This window comes from Mauremys mutica, chromosome 1 (assembly GCF_020497125.1).
Source record: "Mauremys mutica isolate MM-2020 ecotype Southern chromosome 1, ASM2049712v1, whole genome shotgun sequence".
Classification (NCBI taxonomy): Eukaryota; Metazoa; Chordata; order Testudines; family Geoemydidae; genus Mauremys; species Mauremys mutica.
In genome coordinates, this window is record NC_059072.1 from 90,870,332 (window position 1) to 90,893,763 (window position 23,432).

At 45.4% G+C, this 23,432-nt stretch overlaps 1 protein-coding gene across 1 annotated transcript; it reads left to right on the forward strand.

Annotated features, from left to right (window-relative positions):
* The first annotated feature begins 357 nt into the window (after positions 1–357).
* On the forward strand, positions 358–23,432 carry LOC123363322 (suppressor of cytokine signaling 1-like). Its single transcript, XM_045004212.1, has 3 exons — positions 358–595; positions 19,523–19,647; positions 22,268–23,432. Exon 3 carries the CDS (start codon positions 22,334–22,336, stop codon positions 22,844–22,846), a length of 513 nt encoding a protein of 170 aa, XP_044860147.1. The 5' UTR covers positions 358–595; positions 19,523–19,647; positions 22,268–22,333; the 3' UTR covers positions 22,847–23,432.

The following is a 23,432-nucleotide window of genomic DNA, read 5'->3' on the forward strand; positions in this document are numbered from 1 at the left end:
AGCGGGGCTGGCACTTGCCGGCGGTCCCTTAGTGCGCGCGGCCTCCTTGGAACCAACGAAAGCGAAGGGCTGCGAGCGGCGCGCAGCCAGCCAGGCGCGCGACCCAGCTGCCGGTACCCGAGGCAGGCGCGCGTGCGGGGGAGGCTGGCGCGCGCCGGCCGGCAGCCCAGGGAGGCTGCTGCTGCTGCAGCTGTTGGGAGTCTCGTTCTACCCCCCGCCCCCCCCCCAAGCAGGCGGGACGCGCCAAGCAGCAGCCGCCGCCGCCTTCCCGTGACTCAGCCCCGCGTTCCTCGCTCTCTCCCCTCTGCGCTCAGAGCAACTTTGCTAGAGGGCTCGGCTCTGAGGTGCTCCTTGGGGGGGTTTCCAGCCGCACTTTTGCACCTGGGCAACTATTTGGGACCTACTTAGGAAACGGGGGCGGGAGAGAGGGACACCCCCTCTGCCTCTTGTCCTGGAGAGAGCATCTTCTTCCCTTGTTTGCAAACCCGAGGCGCCCTAGCCCCCATCCCTCCTCCCGGCCCCCGGCACGGGCGAGCCAGCAGGAGGACTTGGCGTGCATCCCTGGCCCAAGTGCACGGGCTGGCCCCCGCCTCCAGTAAGTAACGCAAAGCCTCCTTTGTTACTTTCAAGTGGCTCGAAGGGGGGCTCTCTTCGAGAGCGGGAGGAGGGAGGAGGTTTTTGGGGTGGGCGCTTCATTGAGTTAGCGGGAGATTGTGGATGAAACCCGGCTCCTTGGGGTGAAGAAGCAAACTCTTGGCTGAACTCCAGGGTCCGGTGCTGCTTCTCCGCCTGGAAAGTTGCACCGATTGTCCTAAAGTTAAAGCCAATTAGCAGCCGCTTCCTGCCTTGATCCCCCAGCACACAAAACTCCTTCTCCAGCCTGCAAATCCATGTAGGAGCAGAGCCCCACGCTGCGGCGCACGGTGTCCGAAGTAGCTAGCCACAAAGAGCGTAGATCGCGGGCAGGTCCTAGCCTCCGGGGCTAGTCATCAGAAGTTCGCTCCTTGGAGTCCATCTGGACTGCGGCAACCTGGAAAGTGGAAGGGTTCCCCCCCCCCCCCCTTCCCCGGGAAAGATGTGCTCTCTGCTGTTATCCCTTCCTGATTCAACCACGCTCGAGTCACTGAAGTCGCCAACCTGGCAAAAGATGGATGCCACACAGTGGGCTTCCCCCCAGCTTCTCTGCTGAAACAATTTAGCGCTAGTTGTTAGACAGGCAGCCCTGGAGAGCAAGTTAGCACAGGCACTGGCAATGCCAGCTACAGCCACTCAACCATCCTGATGCTGCAGCTTTGGTCTGAAGGTACCAGCGCAGGTGGAGACACAAGAAACCAATCTGTCATCTTTAACCAGCACTGAATTTTCTTAAAAAAAAATAAGAAAGGGGAAGATAAAGGCAGCCTCTTAAAAGCTGTTTTATTATCTTATGTCACCACTTGCTCTGTCCCAAATTCTAGCTGTCAGGTTTGTTAGCTCACTTGGAGAGCCCTCTTGTTTGTTGCTACATGGCTAGAACACAGGTGGTAGGTGCAGCTACTGTTACTGCTACTATAGGTGGCTACTGATTTTGGTTTGGTTTATTTTTTGTTTCTCAGTAAAGTAGCGGTTGATTTTATTCTAAACTAAAGATATTTAAAATTGGTGTGAATTTGTGGATTGGAACTAGATTTGAAAATTAGAAAATGCTTCAATTAATGCGTGTTCTTTGGTGTGGGTTTGGTAGAGGACCTGAATAATCGGTATAACAGCATTGCAAACATCTAGCATTCAAAAAATCATGAGTCAGACCTCTAAAAATAATGAGATTTTTCAAACAATAATTAATCTTGGGGTCTTCTTCTTTGCTTTCTGCTTTTTGAGTATTTTGGGCTCACTCGGGTCACGTTTTCAAGTTTCTCCCCAGAACCACAAGGGCTAGAAATTCAATTAAGAAAAAAGAAAACTGAGATAATAATTCAAATGAGGAGCTATGGCTATAAGAAAAATATCAAATCTCAGAAGACTCAGAAATAAAATATTGAGAATTGGCTTCTTTCATCCAAAGAATATAAAATATTTTACCAACTTTACAAATTTTAAATAGCAGGATTATTTTTGTTGGCATGGAGGTGCATTCACCTCTGGAATGGTAAGTGTAATATAACAGTACACAATGTAGGACTTGAATAATTTGCCAACTGGAAATTCTTCCTATACAAATGCAGATTGTAATTTTAAATTGGAATTTGCTTAGAACACCAGGGATGATGATGACATCCCTACACTTGCAAAAAGGTGTCATAACCAATACCTTGTTTCTATAATTTATATGAAAAATGGCACTTTTAAGCAATATCGGGTTCCTTATTCTAGTCACCCTCCTTGCACTTTTATTGTGAATTTCACTATATTTATGTTTTACTTAATTAAATGCTTCCAAGAACTCAGACTTGAGAATCTCATCTTTTATCTAAAAATAAATACATAAATAAAAAAGCCCTGGTTCAAAGAAAAGCTTGAAAACAGGACCTGGATGAACCCTGAAGGCAAATGAAAATAATCCAACATTTATTATTTTTTATAAATAAAAACTCATGATTTAAAAGCCAGTCTCATGATTTTTGGAGGGTGTTTGACGTGATTTTTTAATTGTTATGGTTGCCAATTCAGCCCACTACCATTCTGGGATTATTAGTTCATTACTAATTTAAAGGGAATAGCATAATTTATTGCATTGCCAGTTTTGCTCCTTGCAGCACTCTGGGGAATTTAAAGGAAAATCCAATCACATGTTGACCAGGTCCAACCCTGTTTAGCTCCTGAGATGTGATGAGATCAAATATAACTACAGTTTTCTGACACTTCCCCTTTAATGCCAGTCTGTCAGTAGAGAGGACACAGTCCTATCTACATCACCAAAACAATCGTGGCTGTAGCCTGGATCCCGCAAATACTTAGCACGCATGCTTTAAGCTTGTTTAATCTTTTTGAGGTCAAAGGGACTATATGTATGTTTAAAGTTAAGCATGTGTGTTTAATGTTTGCCCCACAAAACATTTGAGTATAAACTTGGTCTGGGTTGACCTACGTTCTAATAAGATTTGGCTAGCCATTGTGGATGAAGCCAAACTGTGTTTATAAGCATTTCTGTTTTTGTTAATTGTCTTAATCAGTTGGATATTTGGCTTCAGGAATGATTTTTAAGTATTGTTTTGGCCTTCTCCAGATTAATAGGCACTGATTCATTTTTATGCTGCTCATCACTGTGCTAGTGATATGATTAAATAACCTGGCTCATCCATAACTGACCTTAAATATTGTTGATTTGAAATGTATGCAGTCTTTCATGTAATACTCCTGAGGGCATTCTGCACCAAAAAAATTAAAAAGTCTGCGCCTAAAAATTCTGTGCACAGTATTTTAAAATTATGCAAGTTTTATATGTGAATAAATAAATGCAGAGGCTCCAGCATGGCAGTGGGGAGCATAGGCCACTGGCTGCAGGAAGGTGGGAGATCACTCTGAGCCTCCCTCCCCCCAGCCCTGAGACACCCAAGTGAGGCTGCACCCGACCCTGACACAAGGCCTGGACCTGCCCCAGAAACACCCTGGGGCCGCCCTGCCCCCCTGCTCCAGGTGCACCAGGTGTGGGGCAGGCAGGCTCAACCAGGCAGGATCCAAGTGTGGAGGAGCTCAGGGTGGGGGGATCCAGGAGTGGGGTGAGATGATTCTGTGTGGGAAAATCTGGGTGCAGGCAGCTCGGTGGGGGGGGGGTGTAGGTGTGGGGGGATCTGGATGCACAGAGGCTTGTTGTGGGGGCTCCAGGGGCAATGGGACACTACAGAGGCTTCCAGGTGAAGGTGGTTGGGGCTCAGCAGAGAGGTCTGGGCATGGGGTGTCAGTGGGGGGGTCGGTGCTGGGGGAGTGGGGGTTGATGGGGTCGGGGATCTGGGTGCAGCTAGTTGGGGGGTCAGTGGTGTGGGGGTCTAGATGTGGGGATTGAGGGTGGGGCATCAGGGTGGGGGTTTGAGTGCAGGGAGCTCAGTGGGGGGTGGTCTGGGTGCAAGGGTGGGGGGTCCAGAGGCAGGGGGCTGAGTGCAGGGGGGATCCAGATGCAGGAGTTGAGGTTCAGTGGGGTGGGATTTGGGTATGGAGGGTTAGGGGGTTTCTGGGTGTATGGGGTGAGGCTTAGCGGGGGTGTCTGAGTATGGGAGGTCCAGATGCACGGGGGTTGGATGAATGGGGGAGCAGCTCCTCATACAGTGACCCCTTGCCCCACAGCTGAGGAGCGATGGGGGCAGAAAGCACGGGAGGATGCTGAACTTCCTGGGGGAGGTTTCTGGGGGTGGGTCTGACACAGTCCCAGCTATTGCTTGCAGGGGAAGAGGAAGTCCCATCCTCTCCTGCCTCCAGCCCAGCCAGGACTAGCAGTTGATCCCGGCTCAGGGTAGGAGCCATTGACTGGGGTGTCCCCAGCCCCATGCTGATTTACCTCTCCACCGGCTGCTCCAGGTGGCTGAAATGATGTACCTGCACTGCTAGGGAGTAGTGTATGACTGCTCTTGCAGCTTCCCTGTCAAAAAGTCATTTTTCTGCTGGGAAGCAAAGAAATTTGTGGGAGACGTGAATTCTGCACACATGCAGTGGTGCAGAATTCCCCCAGGAGTAATTTTAGGCTGTACTAGAAGCAATGCATAAGCCGCAGTCTTCTCCCAAGGCACAGGAGTCTATTTCACAACTATTGAACCTTTGTGTCTTGAAAAGCAGACGTGAAAGAACAACCGCGCCTCTGTCCCCACCAAAAAAAAAGTTGATCTCATGCAAACCTCCAAATATACATATCTCTGCTTCTGTAACAGAGTTGTCAAACTCATTTTTGGAGAGGGCCAAATTCTATTTCTAAATTATGGATTGGAGTCAACATGGAGTATGTACCATCCTTAATCCACTGGGAATTTCTTGCAGGTGTCAATGGGATATTTGCACAAAGATCTAAGGTAGAATATAGCTTGTAACTGAAATGTTAGTTATCTCATTGATACTGAATGTGGCTTCAATATTACTCACAGAAAATATTCCCACCTTTATGCCACTATTTCTGCGCTATGTTTCTCTCCTTTTCCATTTTTCTTTCTCTGTTTGTCTCCATCTTTCTTCTATCTGCATTTCTTTCCCACCAGTAACTCCCAGTCCCCCCCACTACCACACACTCCCTCTCTCACCCATTCCCATCTCATCTTGGTTAGCAATAAAATAGATATTGCTGCTATTAAATGTAATAATTAGACTCCAAGATCATCACCTCAGTTGGATTAATTAAGGAGGTCACATTTTGTCAACCATTATTTCCGGAGCTCTGCAGACTTAACAGACAGCTTTGCTTCAGTTACATTTGGTTAGTGTTTGTAAACCATGAGGGCTGGAAATGTATTTTTTTAAATGAAAGCTTAGATTGTGTGGAATCTGAATATGTCATGTGGGCCACATAAATATCAGATGTTAGACACTTCTGCTGTATAAGAAGTACTTTTATAAATGAATATTTACTTACAAGACCATGCTGAAATTATATATTCATTTGATACATGAATGCATGTGACTAAAGGCATAAATTAAAGCTAGAATATTGGTTCTTACTACCAATCTGCCCATGTACATCACTGCTGACATGCAGCATTCCTACTATTGCTAATACTACTAAGGAGTAAAGGACAATTGGCAGTGTCTCAAGGAGGCAGTATTAAAGGCACTACAGCAAATTATCTCAGCGCAAAGGAAAGATAGGAAGAATAGTAAGAAGCCAATATGGCTCCATCAGGAACTCTTTAATTGCCTGGAAATCAAAAATGTATCCTACAAAAAGTAGAAATACGGGCAGATTGCTATGGATGAGTTCAAAAGAATAGCACAAGCATGTTGAGACAAAATCAGAAAACTAAGACCATGTCTACACTACAAAATTATGTCAACTTAACTTACATCAGCATACACCCACCACAGTTATTAAATCGCTTGTGTATGTGCACACTTGGCTCCTTCTGTCAGCAGTGTATGTCCTCACCAGGAGCGCTTGTGCTGATTGTATTGTCAGTGTGGGGCATTGTGGGATAGCTCCTGAAAGCTAGTAACAGTTGATGTAAGCAACGCAGTGTCTACACTGACAGAGCATTGACCTAATTACATCTACCATGACTCTACTCCACTTGGGAAGATGGTGTTACTAAATCAGCATAGAGAGGTGATTATGTTGGTGGGAGCCAAATTTATGTGAAGACATTTCCACAGCTAGGTTGATGCAAGGCAACTTATGTCAACCTAACCCTATAGTGTAGACAGGGATGGCTCTAGCTTTTGTGCCGCCCCAAGCACAGCAGGCAGGCAGCGGCTTCGGCGTACCCGCCGCCAAATCCACAGGACCGGCGGACCTCCTGCAGGCAAGCCGCCGAAGGCTGCCTGACTGCCGCCCACGCAGGGACTGGCTGGGCGCCCTCCGCGGCTTGACACCCCAGGCACGTGCTTGGAGCGCTGGTGCCTGGAGCCGCCGCTGAGTGTAGACCAGACCTAAGGAACAAACCGAGTTACACCTAGCAAGGGACATAAAGGACATTCAGAAGAGGTTCTACAAATACGTTAGGAGTGAAAGAAAGACAAAGGAAAGGGTAAGGCCAGGTCTAAACTACACACTTTAGTATAAGTATGTTGCTCAGGGATGTGAAAAATCCACATCCCGAGCAATGGGTATACTGACCTTAACCCTCCCATGTAGACAGCGCTGTGTCAGTGGGAGAAGCTACCGTCTTTCACGGAGGTGGACTTATTAATCCAATGGGAGAGCTCTCTCCTGTCGGCTTAAAGTGTCTTCACTAGGAGTGCTACAGCAGCTGCGTCAATGCAAGTTTGTAGTTTAGACCAGCCCTAAGTCCACTAGTTAGCAGGGAAGAAGAGCTAATAACTCATGACATCAAGAAGACTGAGGTATTTAATGCTGATTTTGCTTCAGTTTTCACTAAAAAGGTTAATTGTGACCAGATGCTTAGCACAATTAGTATTAACAAGGGGGAAGGAACACAAGCCAGAGAACAGGTTAAAGAATATTTAGATAAGTTAGATGTATTCAAGTCAGCAGGGCCTGATGAAATTCATGCTCGGGTACTTAAGGACCACGCTGAAGCAATCTCGGCACCATTAGCAATTATCTTTGAGAATTCATGGAGGACAGGGGAGGTCCCAGAAGAGGGAGAAAGGCAAACATAGTACCAATCTTTAAAAAAGGGAACTAAGAGGACCTAAGGAATTATAGACCAATCAGCCTAACTTTTATACCTGGAAATATAATGGAACAAATTATTAACTAATCAACTCGTAAGCACCTAGGCCCAGATTTTTAAATGTATTTAGGAATCGTTGTACTCAGCATTGCAATGCCTAATTGATTTAGGAGCCTAAATCTAATTTTCAAAAAGGATTTCAACTGCCAATGGGATTTAAGCTCCCCTAAGTGCCAACATCCCTTTTAAAATGATATTTAGGCTCCTAAATCAGATAGGTGTTGCAATGTCTAAATGTCTTAAAAAATCTGAGCTGTACAAGATAGTAGGGTGATAAATAATAGCCAATAGTCAAGAACAAATCACACCAAACCAACCTCATTTCCTCCTTTGATGGGGTTACTGGCCTAGTGGAGGGAGCAGTAGACATGATGTATCTTGATTTTAGTAAGGCTTTTGACACAGTCCCACATGAAATTGCCCTCGTTTGCTTATGAAAATGTGGTCTAGATGAAAGGACTATTAGGTGGGTACACAAATGGTTGAAAGACCATACTCAAATAGTAGTTATCAGCAGCTCACGGTTGAACTGGGAGGGCATATCTAGTGTGGTCCCATGGGAGTCAGTCTTGGGTCTGGTACTTTTCAGTGTTTTCCTTAATGACTTGGATAATGAAATGGACAGTATGCTTATAAAATTTGCAGATGACACCAAGCACTTTGGAGGACAGATTAGAATTCAAAATGACCGTGACAAATTAGAGCAGGGGTTATCAAACTTCATTGCACCGCAAGTCCCTTCTGACAACAACAATTACTACACGACTCCAGGAGGGAGGACCGAAGCCTGAGCCCACCCAAGCCCCACTGCTGCAGTGGAGGCCAAAGCCAAATCCCAAGGGCTTTAGCCCTGGGTGGGAGGCCTGTAACCTGAGCCTTGCTGCCCAGGGCTGAAGCCCTTGAGCTTCGGCCTTGGCCCCACATGGGTGGAGCTTAGGCTTCAGCCCCGGGCCCCAGCAAGTCTAAGCCAGCCCTGGTGACCCCATTAAAACAGGGACCTGACCCATAGTATGAGAACTGCTGAATTAGAGAATTGGTCTGAAATTAACAAGTGGAAGGTACCATGCTTAGACAGAAAAAATAAAATACACAACTACAAAATGGGGAATAACTGGCTAGGTGGTAGTAATGCTGCAAAGGCCTGGGGGTTATAGTGGATCACAAATTGAACATGATCCACAGTGTGGTGCAGGTGCAAAAAAGGCTAATATGATTCTGGGGTGTATTAACAGGAGTATCATCTGTAAGATACGGGTGGTAATTGTTCTGCTTTATTCAGCACCGATGAGGTCACAGGTGGAGTGTGTGTCCAGTTTTGGTCACCATCCTTTAAGAAAGATGTGGACAAACTGGAAAGAGTCCAGAGGAGAGCAACAAAAATGATAAAAGGTTTAGAAAACCTGACCTCTGAGGAGAGATTAAAAAAAAGTCAGCATGTTTGGTCTTGAGAAAGAAGACCCCAGGGGGACCTGATGACAGCCCTTAATGTGATTGCAGAGTCAGACTGTTGTCGAGGACGGTGGTCAATTGTTCTTCATGTCCATGAAAGGTAGAGTAAGAAGTAATCTGCTTCATTTGCAGCAAAAGAAATTTAGGGTAGATGTTAGGAAAAACTTGCTTAACTATCCTTATTGTTAGAACTGGAACCAAGGGGGGATGTGGAATCCCTGTCATTGGAGGTATTTAAGCACAGATTAGACAAACAGCTGTCAGGGATAGACTAGGACGGTTTACTTGGCATGGGGGCTGGACTAGATTATCTCTCGAGCTCCTTTCCAGCCCTACATTTGTATGATTCTGCCTTATTTCTGATCAGACCCATCTATTAATTCAGTTTTGGGCCTTTCTTAAAGCAAAGATGTCTGGCAGAACTGGTCCCCGTTTATTTTGTATTGTGAATAAGTGTCCAAAAATGACCAAGATGAGAACTTTCAAACTCATTTACATCCATGACCAAACTCAGGATTTGAACCCAAGTCTCCAGAAGGGAAAGGTTTAAGAAGGTATAATCAATACTACTTTATATCCAGTTGTTCTGTATCAGAATCATAATAGTTCAGTTCTTGTAAACTAGCTTAAATGAGCAAAAGTTGTCAATTTTTGTGTGTTATTTAATGGCAAAATTTGCTTGCATTTCATTTAATGGCAACATTTGCTGTGTTGTCTTTGGAGAGTGCACAGCAGCCCCTTTAAAGCGTGTTCATTTTCCTTTCCTTTGGTGGAGAGATGAAAAAGTCAGTGTGCACTTCACAGGAAATGAAGTCTGATACAAATTTGCAGACTGCACATTTCCAAGAACTACTCTCAAGGTATTTTGGTAACGCTCATTTTCTGTGTTCCCCCTTCCTGCCCTCCCCCGAACAGTTCTCTTATGCTCTCTCATACTCATAAACATATGTAATGTACTATATAGAGGATCAACTTTCCATGGTTAAGGCTGCAACCAGGTTCCTTTAGCTTTGTATTAGCTCCCCTAGAATTTTTGTTAGCAAAATTGGGTTAGATCAAAAATTACTCTGAAGGCTTTTCTGCAAACCTGATCTCAAATTTTGACTTGTCCAACACTTTGTGATTCTCTAGCTCAAAAATAGCTGTCATACTTTCCACATAAGTAAATTATATTGAAAACTTATGTCCCACCTATAGTTGAAGAAAATAGATTATAATTAAGCAAATGTACTCAAATTATGTTTAATTGTAATTGTTGTAGGCCCCTGTTCTTGCAGTTTGAACTGCATAGGGGGATGCTTCCACGTGCATGGAGTCTCACTGAAGTCACTGGGGTTGAACATGGGTGCATGGATCTGCCCTTGAGGATCCAGTTGCAGGACTGGGGCCATAGTGTGTATGTGTGCTCTTACACTTTTGAAGAGAGCAGTAATGGTTCTCCTATTCATCAGTGTAATGGAGATTTTTCCCTTATTCTCAAATGGTAGAAGTCTGTGTTTTTGGCACTAAAGGAACAGTGTTCTAGCTGCAGCTTTGGACTAAGTCACTTATCTAGTCATTTTGTGCATATTTCTCAGCCTTCCAAGGCCCACATACAGGAGACAATGTGTGACCAGGAACCAAAGTGCGGAGGACATAAATATATGAACGCAAGAAACTGAAAGTACTGTGGGATTTATCCCTTTAATGTAAATGACTTTCAATAACATCAGCATCATGATTATTTTTGTTGTAAGCAACTTTTGAAAGTAAGTGATGGAACACAAGATTTGTGTGAAATGTAATGTACAACAGGACCAAAGTGCTGCCCCTCAAAATGCTGGAGAGGTATGATTGTGTTTTTGTTGGTAACAATTGATTCACTGTAGAATGATACATAACTTTTCTTTTGCGATAGCATGAAGAAAAGTAGTCTAAGTTATTGATATAGAGCTATTCAGTAGCAGCTCCTTAATTGAGATTGACATAAGGGCTCCTTTACAAGCCCTGTATTCACGCTCTTAACTTTGCACAGGAAAAGTATGTTTGTGATGATTATCAGAGCACAATGGAATTCTTATGGGAAGTTTGAATGTTTAAGTGATGGTTACTTAAAAGTGATACTTTAAAATGACTCACTGTGGAGTCTCTAGTCCGCTCTACTTTAAAATCACTTGATTAAAAAACTTCTGAACTTACAGCTAAATACTTTTAAACCAGGGCATAAACTGACCAATAAAAAATTTGTACCCAAACAAAGGCACAAATATTGGCCTTATGGATTGGTATAGTGAGGTGTGCTTTATGAAGTCTTCACAGACTGATAGGTATTTAATAGAGTTTGTGCAGGACAAGCAATGAAGAAATGAGAATGTTGGGGACTGCGCCAAAAATAAAGTATGCATGGGGAGAGCAGTTCTTCTGTCAATTTAAAGTTTACCTTTCAACTTCATTGACTGTCCTCTTCTTGTTGTATTATGAGAGCATAGAGAAAGAACTGCCGGACTGCCTTTATACATTCATTGTCTTGATATTTCCTTCATGCCCTTCTCACCTGTCTCTTCTAAACAGTGCTAGTCTTTTCTGTCCCTTTTCTTATGGAAGTTTTTCTGTGCCTCTTCATCCCCGGTCTCTGAACCCCCCTCTCTCTTCTGTATCCATTTTTTTACCAGAACTGAACATAGTATTCCAGGTGAGAGGTGAGGGAATATTATTGACTTTCTTAATGTCATTACATCCTCATTTTTATTTTCCATTCTATTTATTATGCATCCTAGCATTTTTGTTTGCTTTTCTGACTGCCTCTGCACATCAAGCAGACACTTTTTTCATTGAGCTGTCTACAGCAGAGGTGGGCAAACTACGGCCCAGGAGTCCCATCCAGCCCTTCAGACGTTTTAATCCGAACCTTAGGCTCCCACCGGGGAGCGAGGTCGGGGGCTTGCACTGCTCCGCCTGTGCTGGGGCTCCCGGAAGCAGCGGCATATCCCCTCTCTGGCTCCTATGTGTCGGGGCAGCCAGGGGGCTCTGCATGCTGCCCCCACTCCAAGTGCCACCCCTGCAGCTCCCATTGGCCGGGAACCACAGCCAATTGGAGGTGAAGGGGTGGTGCCTGCAGATAGGGCAGCGCACAGAGCCGCCTGTCCAGAACCTGCACCTCTGATCCCCTCCAATGCCCCAACCCCCTGCCCCAGCCCTGATTCCCCCTCCTGCCCTCCAAATCCCTCGGTCCCAGCCCAGAGCACTTTCCTGCACCCCCAATCCCTCATCCCCAGCCCCATCCCCAGCTGGAGCCCTCACCCTCCCACCCCTCCACCCCAACCCCCTGCCCCACCCCAGAGCCTCCTCCCACACCCTGAACTCCTCATTTCTGGCCCCACTCCAGAACCCACACCCCCAGCTGGAGCCTTCATCTCCTCCTGCATCCCAACCCCCAATTTTATGAGCATTCATGGCCCACCACACAATTTCCATACCCAGATGTGGCCTTCAGGCCAAAAAGTTTGCCCATCCCATGTCTACAGTGTTGTCCAGATCTTTCCTGAGTTAGTACAATTAATTTAGAATCTTGTAAATTGCATGAGTAGTTCAAATTGCATTACCTTGTATTTATCAACACTGAATTTAATCTGACCTTGTGTCGCCAATTTACCTAGCTTTGCTTGACCCTTCTGAAGTTCCTCTCTTCTATGGTTTTAACTAACCTAAATAATTTTGTCATCTGCAGTGTTTGCCACCTCACTGTTCACCTGCTTTTCCAGATAATTAATAAATATATTAAACAGTATGGAACTTTGTGGCATGAGGCTAACCGCTGTTAACCTTTTGCCATATTGCAAATTGACCCTTATTCCTACTCTTTGTTTTCTGTCTTGGCCTGTCTGTAATCGGTGATGATATACTTTAATGCTCACTCCATGACTGCTTTATTTTCTCCAGTAGCCTCTGGTGAGGGACTTCAACCAAAACTTTGTAAAAGTTAAAATAAATTATGTCAACTGGTTCTCCTTTATCCACTGTCTTGTTGACATAGAATTGCAATAGATTTCTCAATAAATTTATCTGGTACTGAGATGAGGCTTACTCTTCTGTAGTAGTGCCTTTTAAAAAAGATAATATATGCTATCTTCCAATCCTTTGATAGAAAAGCTGATTTTAATGAGATTGCCGGTTTTTGTTTGCAGCTGGTTCCTCCGCTAGTTCCTTCAGAATCCTTGGGTGTAGACCATCTGGTCCTCATGACTTGTTTTGTTTTTTTTTATCAGTTTGTCTCAGCATCTCCTCTCTTGATACCTTAATGTCTGATAGTGCCTAACCTTAATAACTGGAAAATAATAGATCTGGGGGAGATATCTCTTTTACATCCTTGATAGTGAAGACTGATGCATTTAGCTTTTCAGCAATGTCCTTATTCTCCTTAATTGTGCCTTTTACTTACTAGTAGTCTAGTAGACCTGATTATTTTCTCACAAGTTTCCTGATCTATGGAAAAACACTTTAGTTTTTATATATATCTTTGCTATTTGCTGACCCAATCTCATCATAGCCACCCTAACCTCAATGTACTTATTGCCTTCTGTAGTTTATTGGCTTCACTAGGGTTAGATGCCATCTTCTTAAAGATTACTTCCATTGTGAGCACATTCGGGTAGGAGCCATCTTTTTGTTGCATGTTTAGTACATTGCCTAGCCTTGTGGGGTCCTGATCAGTGACTGGGGCTCTTAGGTGCTACCACAATACAAATAATACCTGTTTGGCTTGAATGGCCTCTTGAACCTTGCCTTTTAGCCATTTTGGTTCCCTTCTTGCTTCCTTGTTTGCATACTTTTGTGACTGTATTAGGGTTGCTTAAGTAACCTCTGTGGTGACTTTGACTTTCAGGGCTTTTTTTTTCTAGCTTCCTTTTCATAGAGAGGGCAGGTGGGCAGGAATCCCCCTTTCTAATGCTTAGTGTGTCAATGCAATTTTTTTATACGATTCCTCCTTTGAGGATATTGACTTTAATTATATTGTGATTACTGTTACTTAGGGGCCTGACTATTGTTTCTTCTTCAATCAACTCCTGTGGGTTACTTAGGACTAGGTTAAGGATATCCTCTCTTCCTGTGTGCTTGCAGGACTAACTGTTCCAAGAAGCAACCATTTAAGTGTCAAGAAATTTTCTCGAAACCTTTCTCATTGTAACACTTGACCAGTTTTGTACCCGGGTAGTTGAAACTATCCGTTATGACTGGTTACCTCTTAGATCTCCCTCAGCACCATTCACTCAATATCCTTTTTCTGATCAGTGGGCCAGTCGTCTCACCACGCTGAAACCACTGACAGCCTGTTACTTCTGGAGAAGTTATTTCTGTGGTCTCAACCTGTCACAGCAGCAACTGAGCCCCAGTGAGATGGTGACGGTGCCTGCGTGGCGTTGGAGTAAAGAGGATTGAGCTGCATCAGGGAAAAGGGAAGGAGAAGGGGTTGAGGAGAGTCTGGCAGTCAGAAGGCAGGTGAATGGACATAAATGATGTTATTCATAGAAGTACTGCACTGGGGATGGGATGAGACCAAGGAAAAATGCACTGCTGAACATGCCTCAGTCTGAGTGTGTTGTCTGTTAGTGTTCTGATCTGGTCTGTGGTGGCTGTAAATATGACACAGACAGACACACAACTGGCAACTCTTCCAGATTTATAAAGTGGTTTTGGGCCCTGCTATGAGAGGTCTACTGTAAACTCTGTACCAGGAAGCAGCCAACTTCTCCCCAAAATGTTAATTAATTCTGTGCCCTCCCACCCCGCATCTATCCATCCTCCAGTTCATCAATTAATAACAAACCACCCCTGTCCCACATCTGCCCCTTACCCCTCAGTGCACCTCTGCTTCTCCTGCATCTCCAGTGTCTCTTCACCCCCTCTACCAGGTGCGGGGGGGGGCGGGGAGGAGGCAGATCCGGGGCTTATTCTTCCCCCCGCTCCACCTTCCCAGGCCTGATGTTGCAGAGGGAAATGGGAAGAGGAAGAAGCTGACACGTTTTTCAGGGGGAGCCAAGCCACCCTGAGCTTCTAGGTTGTTTCTACTTCCTCCTCCTCCCTCCTCTCTTGCGAGAATGGTGTCAGCTGCTCCCCCCCCCCCATCCTCCACCCTAAAAACGTCCCTGTGCTCCAAGAGGAGGAGGAAGAGCTATTTTCTTCCTGCAGCAGCTCTATCAGCTGCTCTTCCCCAGGAGGTGGGGAAGACAGCGAGTCAGGGGTTTTCCTCCAGGCAGGGCTGAGATTTGTGTGAAGGTTGGAGCTTCTTGCATCACAAGATAAAATCATGATTTTGACAACACTGCAGCTGGCCAACGACCACTAAAGGCAGGCATGTTAGCCAGAAAGGCAAGCAACAATACAGTTTTTTAGTCAGGCTCAAGTAGGCTAAATAGCAGCTGTTAAAGTCTCCTAAACTTAGCATCAGCCAATATGGCTGCTGCAAAAGTTTGATTTTTTAAGAGGGAGAAAAATAATTCCAAGCTGTAGGCCAGAGTTCAGTAGTAATTTTTGCCAGAAAGGCACGTGATAATTAAATTAGACAACCAAACCAGAGCAGGTTTGTAGTAACTAAACTGCAACTGGTTACTTACAGCTCTTGCAAAACATGTTTTGGCTTTTAGGAGAGCGACGGCCTCTCTGATATTTTGCAGTTGCAGGGCTGTAATGAACCTGGCTGTTGCTGCTAGAGCCAAGCAGCTTAATGAAAAGCTTTCTGAGAAGAGCAATCCTTTTGCAAGGCCTGTAGAACTGATTCCTTCCCTGTACATGATTGTTCTGCTGCTGATATACAATGCATGGAAGCAGGAAATGTCACTCTCTCTACATGTGGCTTCTGTTACTAGATTGCAGTATAAGGAGAGCTATACATTTGCTTCCTTGCCGAACACTGGTTTGTACAGTCAGTAGATGCAATTTCAGTTTTGAGTTTTTCCAAATACCCTGTAACTTGCCAATCATAATGGGCTTAATCAACAAACAATAAATAAATGGCTTCATTCTTGAATCAACCTATGTTTATATCCACAGAGTGAACGAGAGAGAAAGAACAGGCCTAAGACTTTGCACCTGTCTTAAAGAAATGAATGGCAGTTGACACTGTTAGCATAACAGTAACACCTTCATCTACAGGCAAACCTCTCTGTGTGCTATTCAGCCTAGGTTTGTTTGTTCCCCCCTAGAACCAACCTTGATTGAGACTCAATTGTGTTAGTGCTGGTGTGGACAAAGGAGATACTACAGTATTGTGGTAACAGCTTAAATAAGGTTAGCATTAATGTGGATGGAGCATGTGGTAACCATTAAAGTATACAGATAGGATTCCCTTCCAGCTTCACTCTTGGGCTCTCTATTGGAACACTCCTCACCCTCTCACTGCCGCCACCTTGCATGACTCATGATACACTTTTATGGGATCCAATTATAACCTTTGCTGCTGATACAAAAGTGCAAGCTCAGCATTCTGACTGGACTCCAGATTGCATGAAATTCTTTGTAATAGGTTGCTGTGCTCCAGGGGACTTATGGGATACCTCTTGGGAAGCAGAGAATTTCCCCAGTGAGTTGTGGGAGTGTGACCCCTCCTCCCACAAATATATTGAGGCCTTTCAGAATTGCCCGGAGTTCAGCCTGGAGCTGCTCTGAGAACTCTGGAATAGATACCCAGAAAGCACTGCAGCTACACTGATTGTGTGGACATGTGGCAGAACTACAAATCAGCTAAATACACCTCTCTTGTATGGGTGCACTTCATGGCATGGACTATAAACATTGCAAAACAGTCCAGTTAAATAGATATAATGAAACTCTGTAGTGTAGACAAGGTCTTAGGGAAGTGCCCCCGAAATATGTATAGAAAGCTAGGTTTATTTTTCTGCCTATTGATGAATCCACTAACAGGTCTGTAGCTGAACAAGTCATTGCACGTTGTATTTTTGGGACGTGTGCTCTCTTTGCTGACATAGCAGCCTTGGTAACTGGGCCAGCAGAAGGAATAAAAGGCAGCTGTAGAGGTTGTTGGAATCAAGGCAGAAGAGCTCAAATCAAAATTGATTGGGGCTGCATTCAGATGGTTCAGTAGTGAATATGGGCTGTTCAAATGACATACAGAACAAATGTAGACAAGATGCTTCTCACGTTAGGCACTGTATCAACCACCACCTTGAGCTTGTTGTGGGAAGCATAATCCTTGAGATCCTGAATAATTTTTTAAATTAGTTTGAAGACATTTTCAGTTTTCACTGTTTAAATTCCAAAAGACAATGACAATTTCAAAGCTCTTCCTGATGCCTCTGAGGCGACTGAGAGCTATTTTCGAGGTATCCACCATGTACACTGGGTTGCTAGTCAGGCCAGAGCATTGAAGGCAGTGATAATAAAGCTATCCTTTGACTGTCGCCAAGTGACATACCCAGGGTACAATCCAGACTAATGAGTAGTTGTGTCACCCCTGCCTTCTAACCTGGGGTGCCCTTTACAGTGCCTGGCTGCTGTTGCCTCCAGTTTGCACTGCTCACAAACACTCTCCAGCAGGCAAGTCACTCCCAGGTGTGTGTGTGTGTGCTGCAGCCAGCCAGCCACATCTGGGCTCTTGCCAGCCTTGGTTATGCAGGGTGACCCCAACCCAACCCACCCCGGGTCCTAGACTTCCTCCCGGAAATGTATGTCCTGTACTGTCTAGCCTTCTTCTGGACAATACAAATTATATAAAGTCAGTTATTCCTTGAATAGAAATAATGTGCACATAGCTTGCCACCCCAAATGGAGTTTCCCAGACACTTCAGTTCAAACACACTGGATTAGATAAAACAATAAAACAAGTTAATTAACTACCAAGAGATTTTAAGTGAGTACAAGCAATAGGGCATAAAAGTCAGAAATGGTTGCAAGAAAAATAAAGATAAAATGCAACTGGTGCCTAACTTAACAAACTATGTTAAATTCAAAGCATTTCCAGCAGGGAGCAAGGTGACAGGCAGTCTGTGGGGAAGGGAACTTCATATTGTATCTTTGCCAAGATGTAGATATTTTTGCCCCTGCACCCTTTTTTCCTGCCAAAGAGCATGGCTACACTTGCAGACGTAGAGCGCTTTGAGTTAAACCAGCCTTTGTAGAGTGCAGTAGGGAAAGCGCTGCAATCTGTCCACACTGACAGCTGCAAGCGCACTGGCGTGGCGCATTGCAACAGCCACAGAGAGCAGTGCATTGTGGTAGCTATCTCAGCATGCAAGTGGCTGCAACGTGCTTTTCAAATGGGGGGTGGGGTGGGTGGAGTGTGACGGGGAGTGTGTTGTGTGTATGTGGGGGGGAAGAGGGTGGGTTTTTGGGGGACTGAGAGCATGTCAGCATGCTGTCTTGTAAGTTCAGACAGCAACAGACCCCCCTCTCCTCCCCGCCTCTCTCTCTCACACAGCATTCCACAGTAATGGTTGCTTTGTCTCGAAGCAGATAAGCAGCCGGCTGTCAGAAACAGAAGCTTTCAAAGGACATATCTGCATTCCTGAAATGATTACAAAGCAATGACAAGAGTGGCCACTTGACTTAAGGGGATTATGGGACGTTTCCGGAGGCTGATCAGAGTGCAGTAATGCAACACCTCGTCCAGACTGGTGCCACGGCGCTCCAGCGGGGGTGCAGCACACATTATTCCACTCACCGAGGTGGAGTACCAGCAGCACTGTAACCGCGGAGTCAAAGCGGTCTACGTGCCTTGCCAGTGTGGATAGGTAGTGAGCTAAGGCGCCCGGGGCTCCTTTATTGCGCTGTAACTCGCAAGTGTAGCCAAGCCCAAAGAATGGCCACTTCACAGGTAATCGTCCGTCAGCCTTGTTCACACCTGGCTGAGGCATCAGCTTGCCCTTTGCCTCTGAGGAACTGGTTTGGCCATTCCCAAGTCTTCTCTGGAAAACATACTTTTAGGATATGTCTACACCAGACACCTTACAGCAGCACAGCTGTACCAAGGCAGCTGCACCACTGTAAGATCTCCTGTCTAGCTGCTCTATGCCAGTGGGAGAGAGCTCTCCCGTTGACATAATTAAACCACCCCCAACAAGTGGCAGTAGCTATGTTGTCAAAGCATCTCCCGCCGCATAGCGATGTCAGCACTGGAGCTTCTGTAGGTGTAATTTTTGTCACTGAGAGGGGTGTTGTTGTTTTTTCACACCCCTGAGTGACATAAGTTATACTGACAAAAGTGCTAGTGTAGTCACAGTCTTAGGGTATGTCTACATTACCTGCCGGATCGGCTAGTCTAGACGCGATAAATCAACCCCCCGAGCGCTCTCCCGTTGACTCCTGTACTCCAGCTTGGCGAGAGGCGCAGACAGAGTCAACGGGGGAGCGGCAGCAGTTGACTCACCGCGATGAAGACACCATGGTAAGTCGATCTAAGTATGTCGACTTCAGCTACGTTATTGAAGTTGCGTAACTTAGATCGATTTCTCCCCCCCACCCCAGTGTAGACCAGGCCTAAGTAATGGTCTCAGCTTATGTTTATAACTTTGCACGTAACAGTGTTTTGCCATGATATCATTTAAAAACTCAATTTTCTGATAAATAACATCTCACAAGGTATACTTTGTACAAAGATTATTACAGTCGTGTGTAAGGTGTGGACATGGGTACATTCTGTCACACACCATCTGAAATGTACTGCAGAGCAAATGAGTCTGGGCTGATATAGATCAAGATGGGCAAACTTGGAGCCCACTGTATTTCACTGATGGACTTGCTCACCAGTTTAACTGATGTCTCTCTTACTTTTCAAGGTGAGAAGCTATTCTTGCTTGGGGCTTTGCAAAAGTTAGGAAGTGCTGTGCTGGAACTCTTGGAAATGGATATTCCTGGGCCTTATGTCCAAAAGCTTATCCCAATGGATGGCAAATTGAAAGAGGTAAGCCTTTGGGGGAGTTTGGATGCAAAGGTGCAGAAAAATCAGATCTATATGCCTGAAGCTGCAATTTTCTTTGCTTTACAACCTATACCCTTGAGGTCACATGTCATAGCTGAGCTGACTTGGCTAAACTGCTATTTGGAGGTCTTGATTTGGCCAAAAGGGGCGCAATTGAAAGAAGTGAGGTTTTGGACCTGCCTCCTCAACTCAGTGCTGTAGCTACATCCTGGGAAGCAAATAGTGGTAGTAATACATTTCTATAGTACCTTTGATCTCAAAGCACTTTACAGACTGAGGATATCCATTTAAGTGTGTGTGTGTGTGTGTGTGTGTGTGTGTCTCATCTGAGGTGGTGAGTTCTGTGACAAATTGCATTTATAATGCAATTTTGACTATTACTTGCTTTCTGCCCACTGATCAATCTCGCCTGGGATTTATTCTGACATTCCAAATCTCCGGAGCAGCTTCCAACAGCTGGCTTTATTTAATAAATAAATAAAAATCAACCTGCCAGTGGCTGACTTCTCCTTATCCTCCCAGTGATGGGTTAAAGGTTCTGTATCTCACAAGCTTTCAGACTGGAAAGTGAAGCTTTCTGCCACTGTAAAAGTTTCCCAATGAGAGATCCGATGGTATAGTCACAGTTCTATGTCTAGAAAAGTTCCCTTTGTTAGTGCCACTGGTGGTGGTGCTGCTGTGTCATTATTAACCACAGTGAGAAACATTAGTGGGAAAAAGGCTAGCAAAGATGGGGCCTTAGTGGGCCAGTGTCCACATCCTCAAAACCACCATGACAACTGGCCTTAGTCCTTTGTTGGTAGATTCAGCAGAAGGACAATGGATGATGGAGACTGAACTCCTGTAACCTCCTCCAAAGCCCACTCTTAGGTAAGGGGTAAGACCTGTTAGCAGGGCCATGTGAAAGAAGCTTGGCTCCCTCTGCCTGTGTTATACCTCCCCACCCCCGCCCCTCCACTGGAGGACTTCAGGCTATAGAGCAGTCAATCTGGTGCAAGTACCAAACTAAATAAATTAAAGGAGGCTTCAAAATAATGAGCAAATTGAGTGATGTGATTAGCTGAGCTTTAGAACAGTGACTGCTGTAGCAGGCTTCAGAGGGGTTCTGTTGGGGTTTGGCTTGCCTGACCAGTCTGAGGGAATGGAAAATCCCTCTCTTTTGACTGAAGGAACGTGGACATTGGTTTTTGTTGCTGTAGTAGTGTGGTATGCCTGAGATAAGCTATGAAGTTTCCCAAGGTGAAGGAAGAGGAAACTGAAGCATGTCTCTTCCCCAGTCTATAGGCTGCTTGGAGGCAGTTCAGTCTGCTCGCATGCTTGCCTTCTCCCCCTCATGTTCTGTAAGAAAAAGAGAGAGTGACTGGGTTAATGGAGCATGTCAGAGGATTGAGGGCAAGGTTTTGGCGGTGAGTTACTGACTCGTATGCCGGGGAAGTGGTATGTAACAGCTCAGACTTCTCATACAGAAGAAGCCTCTGGCTCGGGCTGTGGTTTTTATGTTTATATATGTGTATGTGTGTGTGTGTGTATATATATATATATATATAATTGTAATAACTTAGATGGATTGATGTCTGCAGCAGCGGGTCCGGGTGCAGGAATCAACACTGCTAAATATAGGGAACCTGGTAGGAACACAGAAACAGAGAAAGAGACTGTGACAGTGAGAAAGAGGAGTATTCTTATTCCAGCATGTGAACAGAGGCAGGAGGAGTAACAAGCAGACAATTAGCAATAGATTGTCAGGATATAACTTGTTAGGGAAGAAGCATATGGTCTGGAATTATTCAACAGGATTCATGGAGCACAGGGGAGAGACACCCAGGAGGCTGTGATACAGGAGACTGTCAGTGGTAAGGGGCTGAGGTTAAGGAGAAGATCACTACTTGGACTTCAACAGTACCTAGCTGTATAAATGGGATTAAAATCTAACTCATGGTGATTCTGACCCACATGCTCAGGGTTAAACAGATCATCAGATATGGGAGATATTGTTGAGGACTGGGGCAGAGAGCTTCACCTTCTTCTGTTGCATTGAGGAGAGCTATTCTATAATTGAATCATTGATTTCAGGGGCTTGTGGGTATTGGTGGGAATCAGTCCTTCCAGGCATCTGTTTCTTCATAGCCATATTTGTCCTCGAAGAAGAGAGTGGAGGCAGATATGAGAAATCCTTTGATCAGCCATTAAATGATAATGAACAAGATTTCCTGGCAAGGAAAGATCCCATCTTCAGGCCTACGGTTATTCTCTAAGTTGTGGGAATGTGTTGGGAAATTCCAAGCAGTGTGCTTTATTAGATTAAGATAGTCTGCCGAAGGATGTGGTGAAAGCCCCTTTGCTGGAGTCACTTAAAACTAGAGTAAGCAGACCGTTATAAGGAATACTCCTGCATTGGCTGAGGTGAGAGCCAGGGTGGAGAGAATATGAGTTACTGAACAATTTTTTTATCACTGATTTCTGCAGCTGTATAAATTCTGTGTACCTTTTCCTCCCGGTAGTGTCCTTGCTCCCCAGCTTTCTTTGTGTGAAACTTCGTTTATCCAATTAGAAAGACACTAAAACTCCTATCTGCCTGCCTCACTTTCATTCTCTTCCCCAGGCTGGATGCAAAGAAGAAAGTGTATTAAAGATAACATCTTTCTGGGATCCATGGGCCCTTTGAGAGATGATCAGAGGGAGGCCGGATGATCTACTGAACGCACACAACAACCTTTCTCTTCCACAAAGGCAGCATCAGAGAACTCCCCACGCTCCAGCTCCATCCAGTTTACCCACTCATTACCGGGCCTTCCGCAGCTGTGAGTGGGAGGTAGTGGAGCGATCGCTTAATATCTTGCAGGCCAGTGACTTCTACTGGGGTCCCTTATCTGTGAGTGAAGCACACGCCAAGCTACAGCAGGAGCCGGTGGGGACCTATCTGGTGCGGGACAGCTCTCAGGGGAACTGCCTCTTCAGTGTGAGTGTTCGGATGCCAGCCGGCCCAGTCAGCCTCCGGATCTCCTTCCGGGAGGGCTACTTCTGGCTGAAGGACTGGTTCTCAGACTGCGTAGTTAGGCTGCTGGAAATGGTCGTGGCAGGAACCCAGGCCAACCCCATCCACTGTGATGAAATGGGGGGAACCCCCTTGGTGTTCTCTGAACCCCTCTGCAGGAACCACAGAGTTGTGCCCAAGTTGTAGGAACTTTGCGTCAAAGCCTGGGAGCTTACAATGGGACAAGGAAGGAAGGTCAGAGATTGGAAGAGGTACATGGGAGCGGCAGTTACTTTTCAGTGTGGAAAGGAACAAGGCATAATATCACCTGGAATCCACTGCCTATACAGAGAGGGAGACAGCTGCATACATTTGGCAGGCAAAACTGAGCGAATGTGACACGCTAACTGAATGTGCCACTGTCGTTGGGTTGTACTTTTCCTTGGGGTAGGAGTGGGGGGATAGCTTAAACCTGCTGACTACGGGAGCCATGTCCTCCTGAGGTAAAGGTGTGTAGTTTCTCCCTGTGGCAGAGTAGAACTGCCCCAATCCAGCACTTTTTATTCCAGTTGTGATGCATAAGCTTCAGAAACATGGGCATTGCCTGTCCTCCCAGCACACCCCTCTTCTTCCTGTATTCCAAAGTGCCTAAGCTATTTCTTGCTGAAAAATCTCTCCTCGTGGAAAGGTCCAGTTGAATTTCAAAGACTTTGACAAGCTCCGATTCAGTGTCATCAGGAATTGTACACTGATCTCTGATACCAAAGGTGTGTGTGTGTGTGTGTGTGTGTGT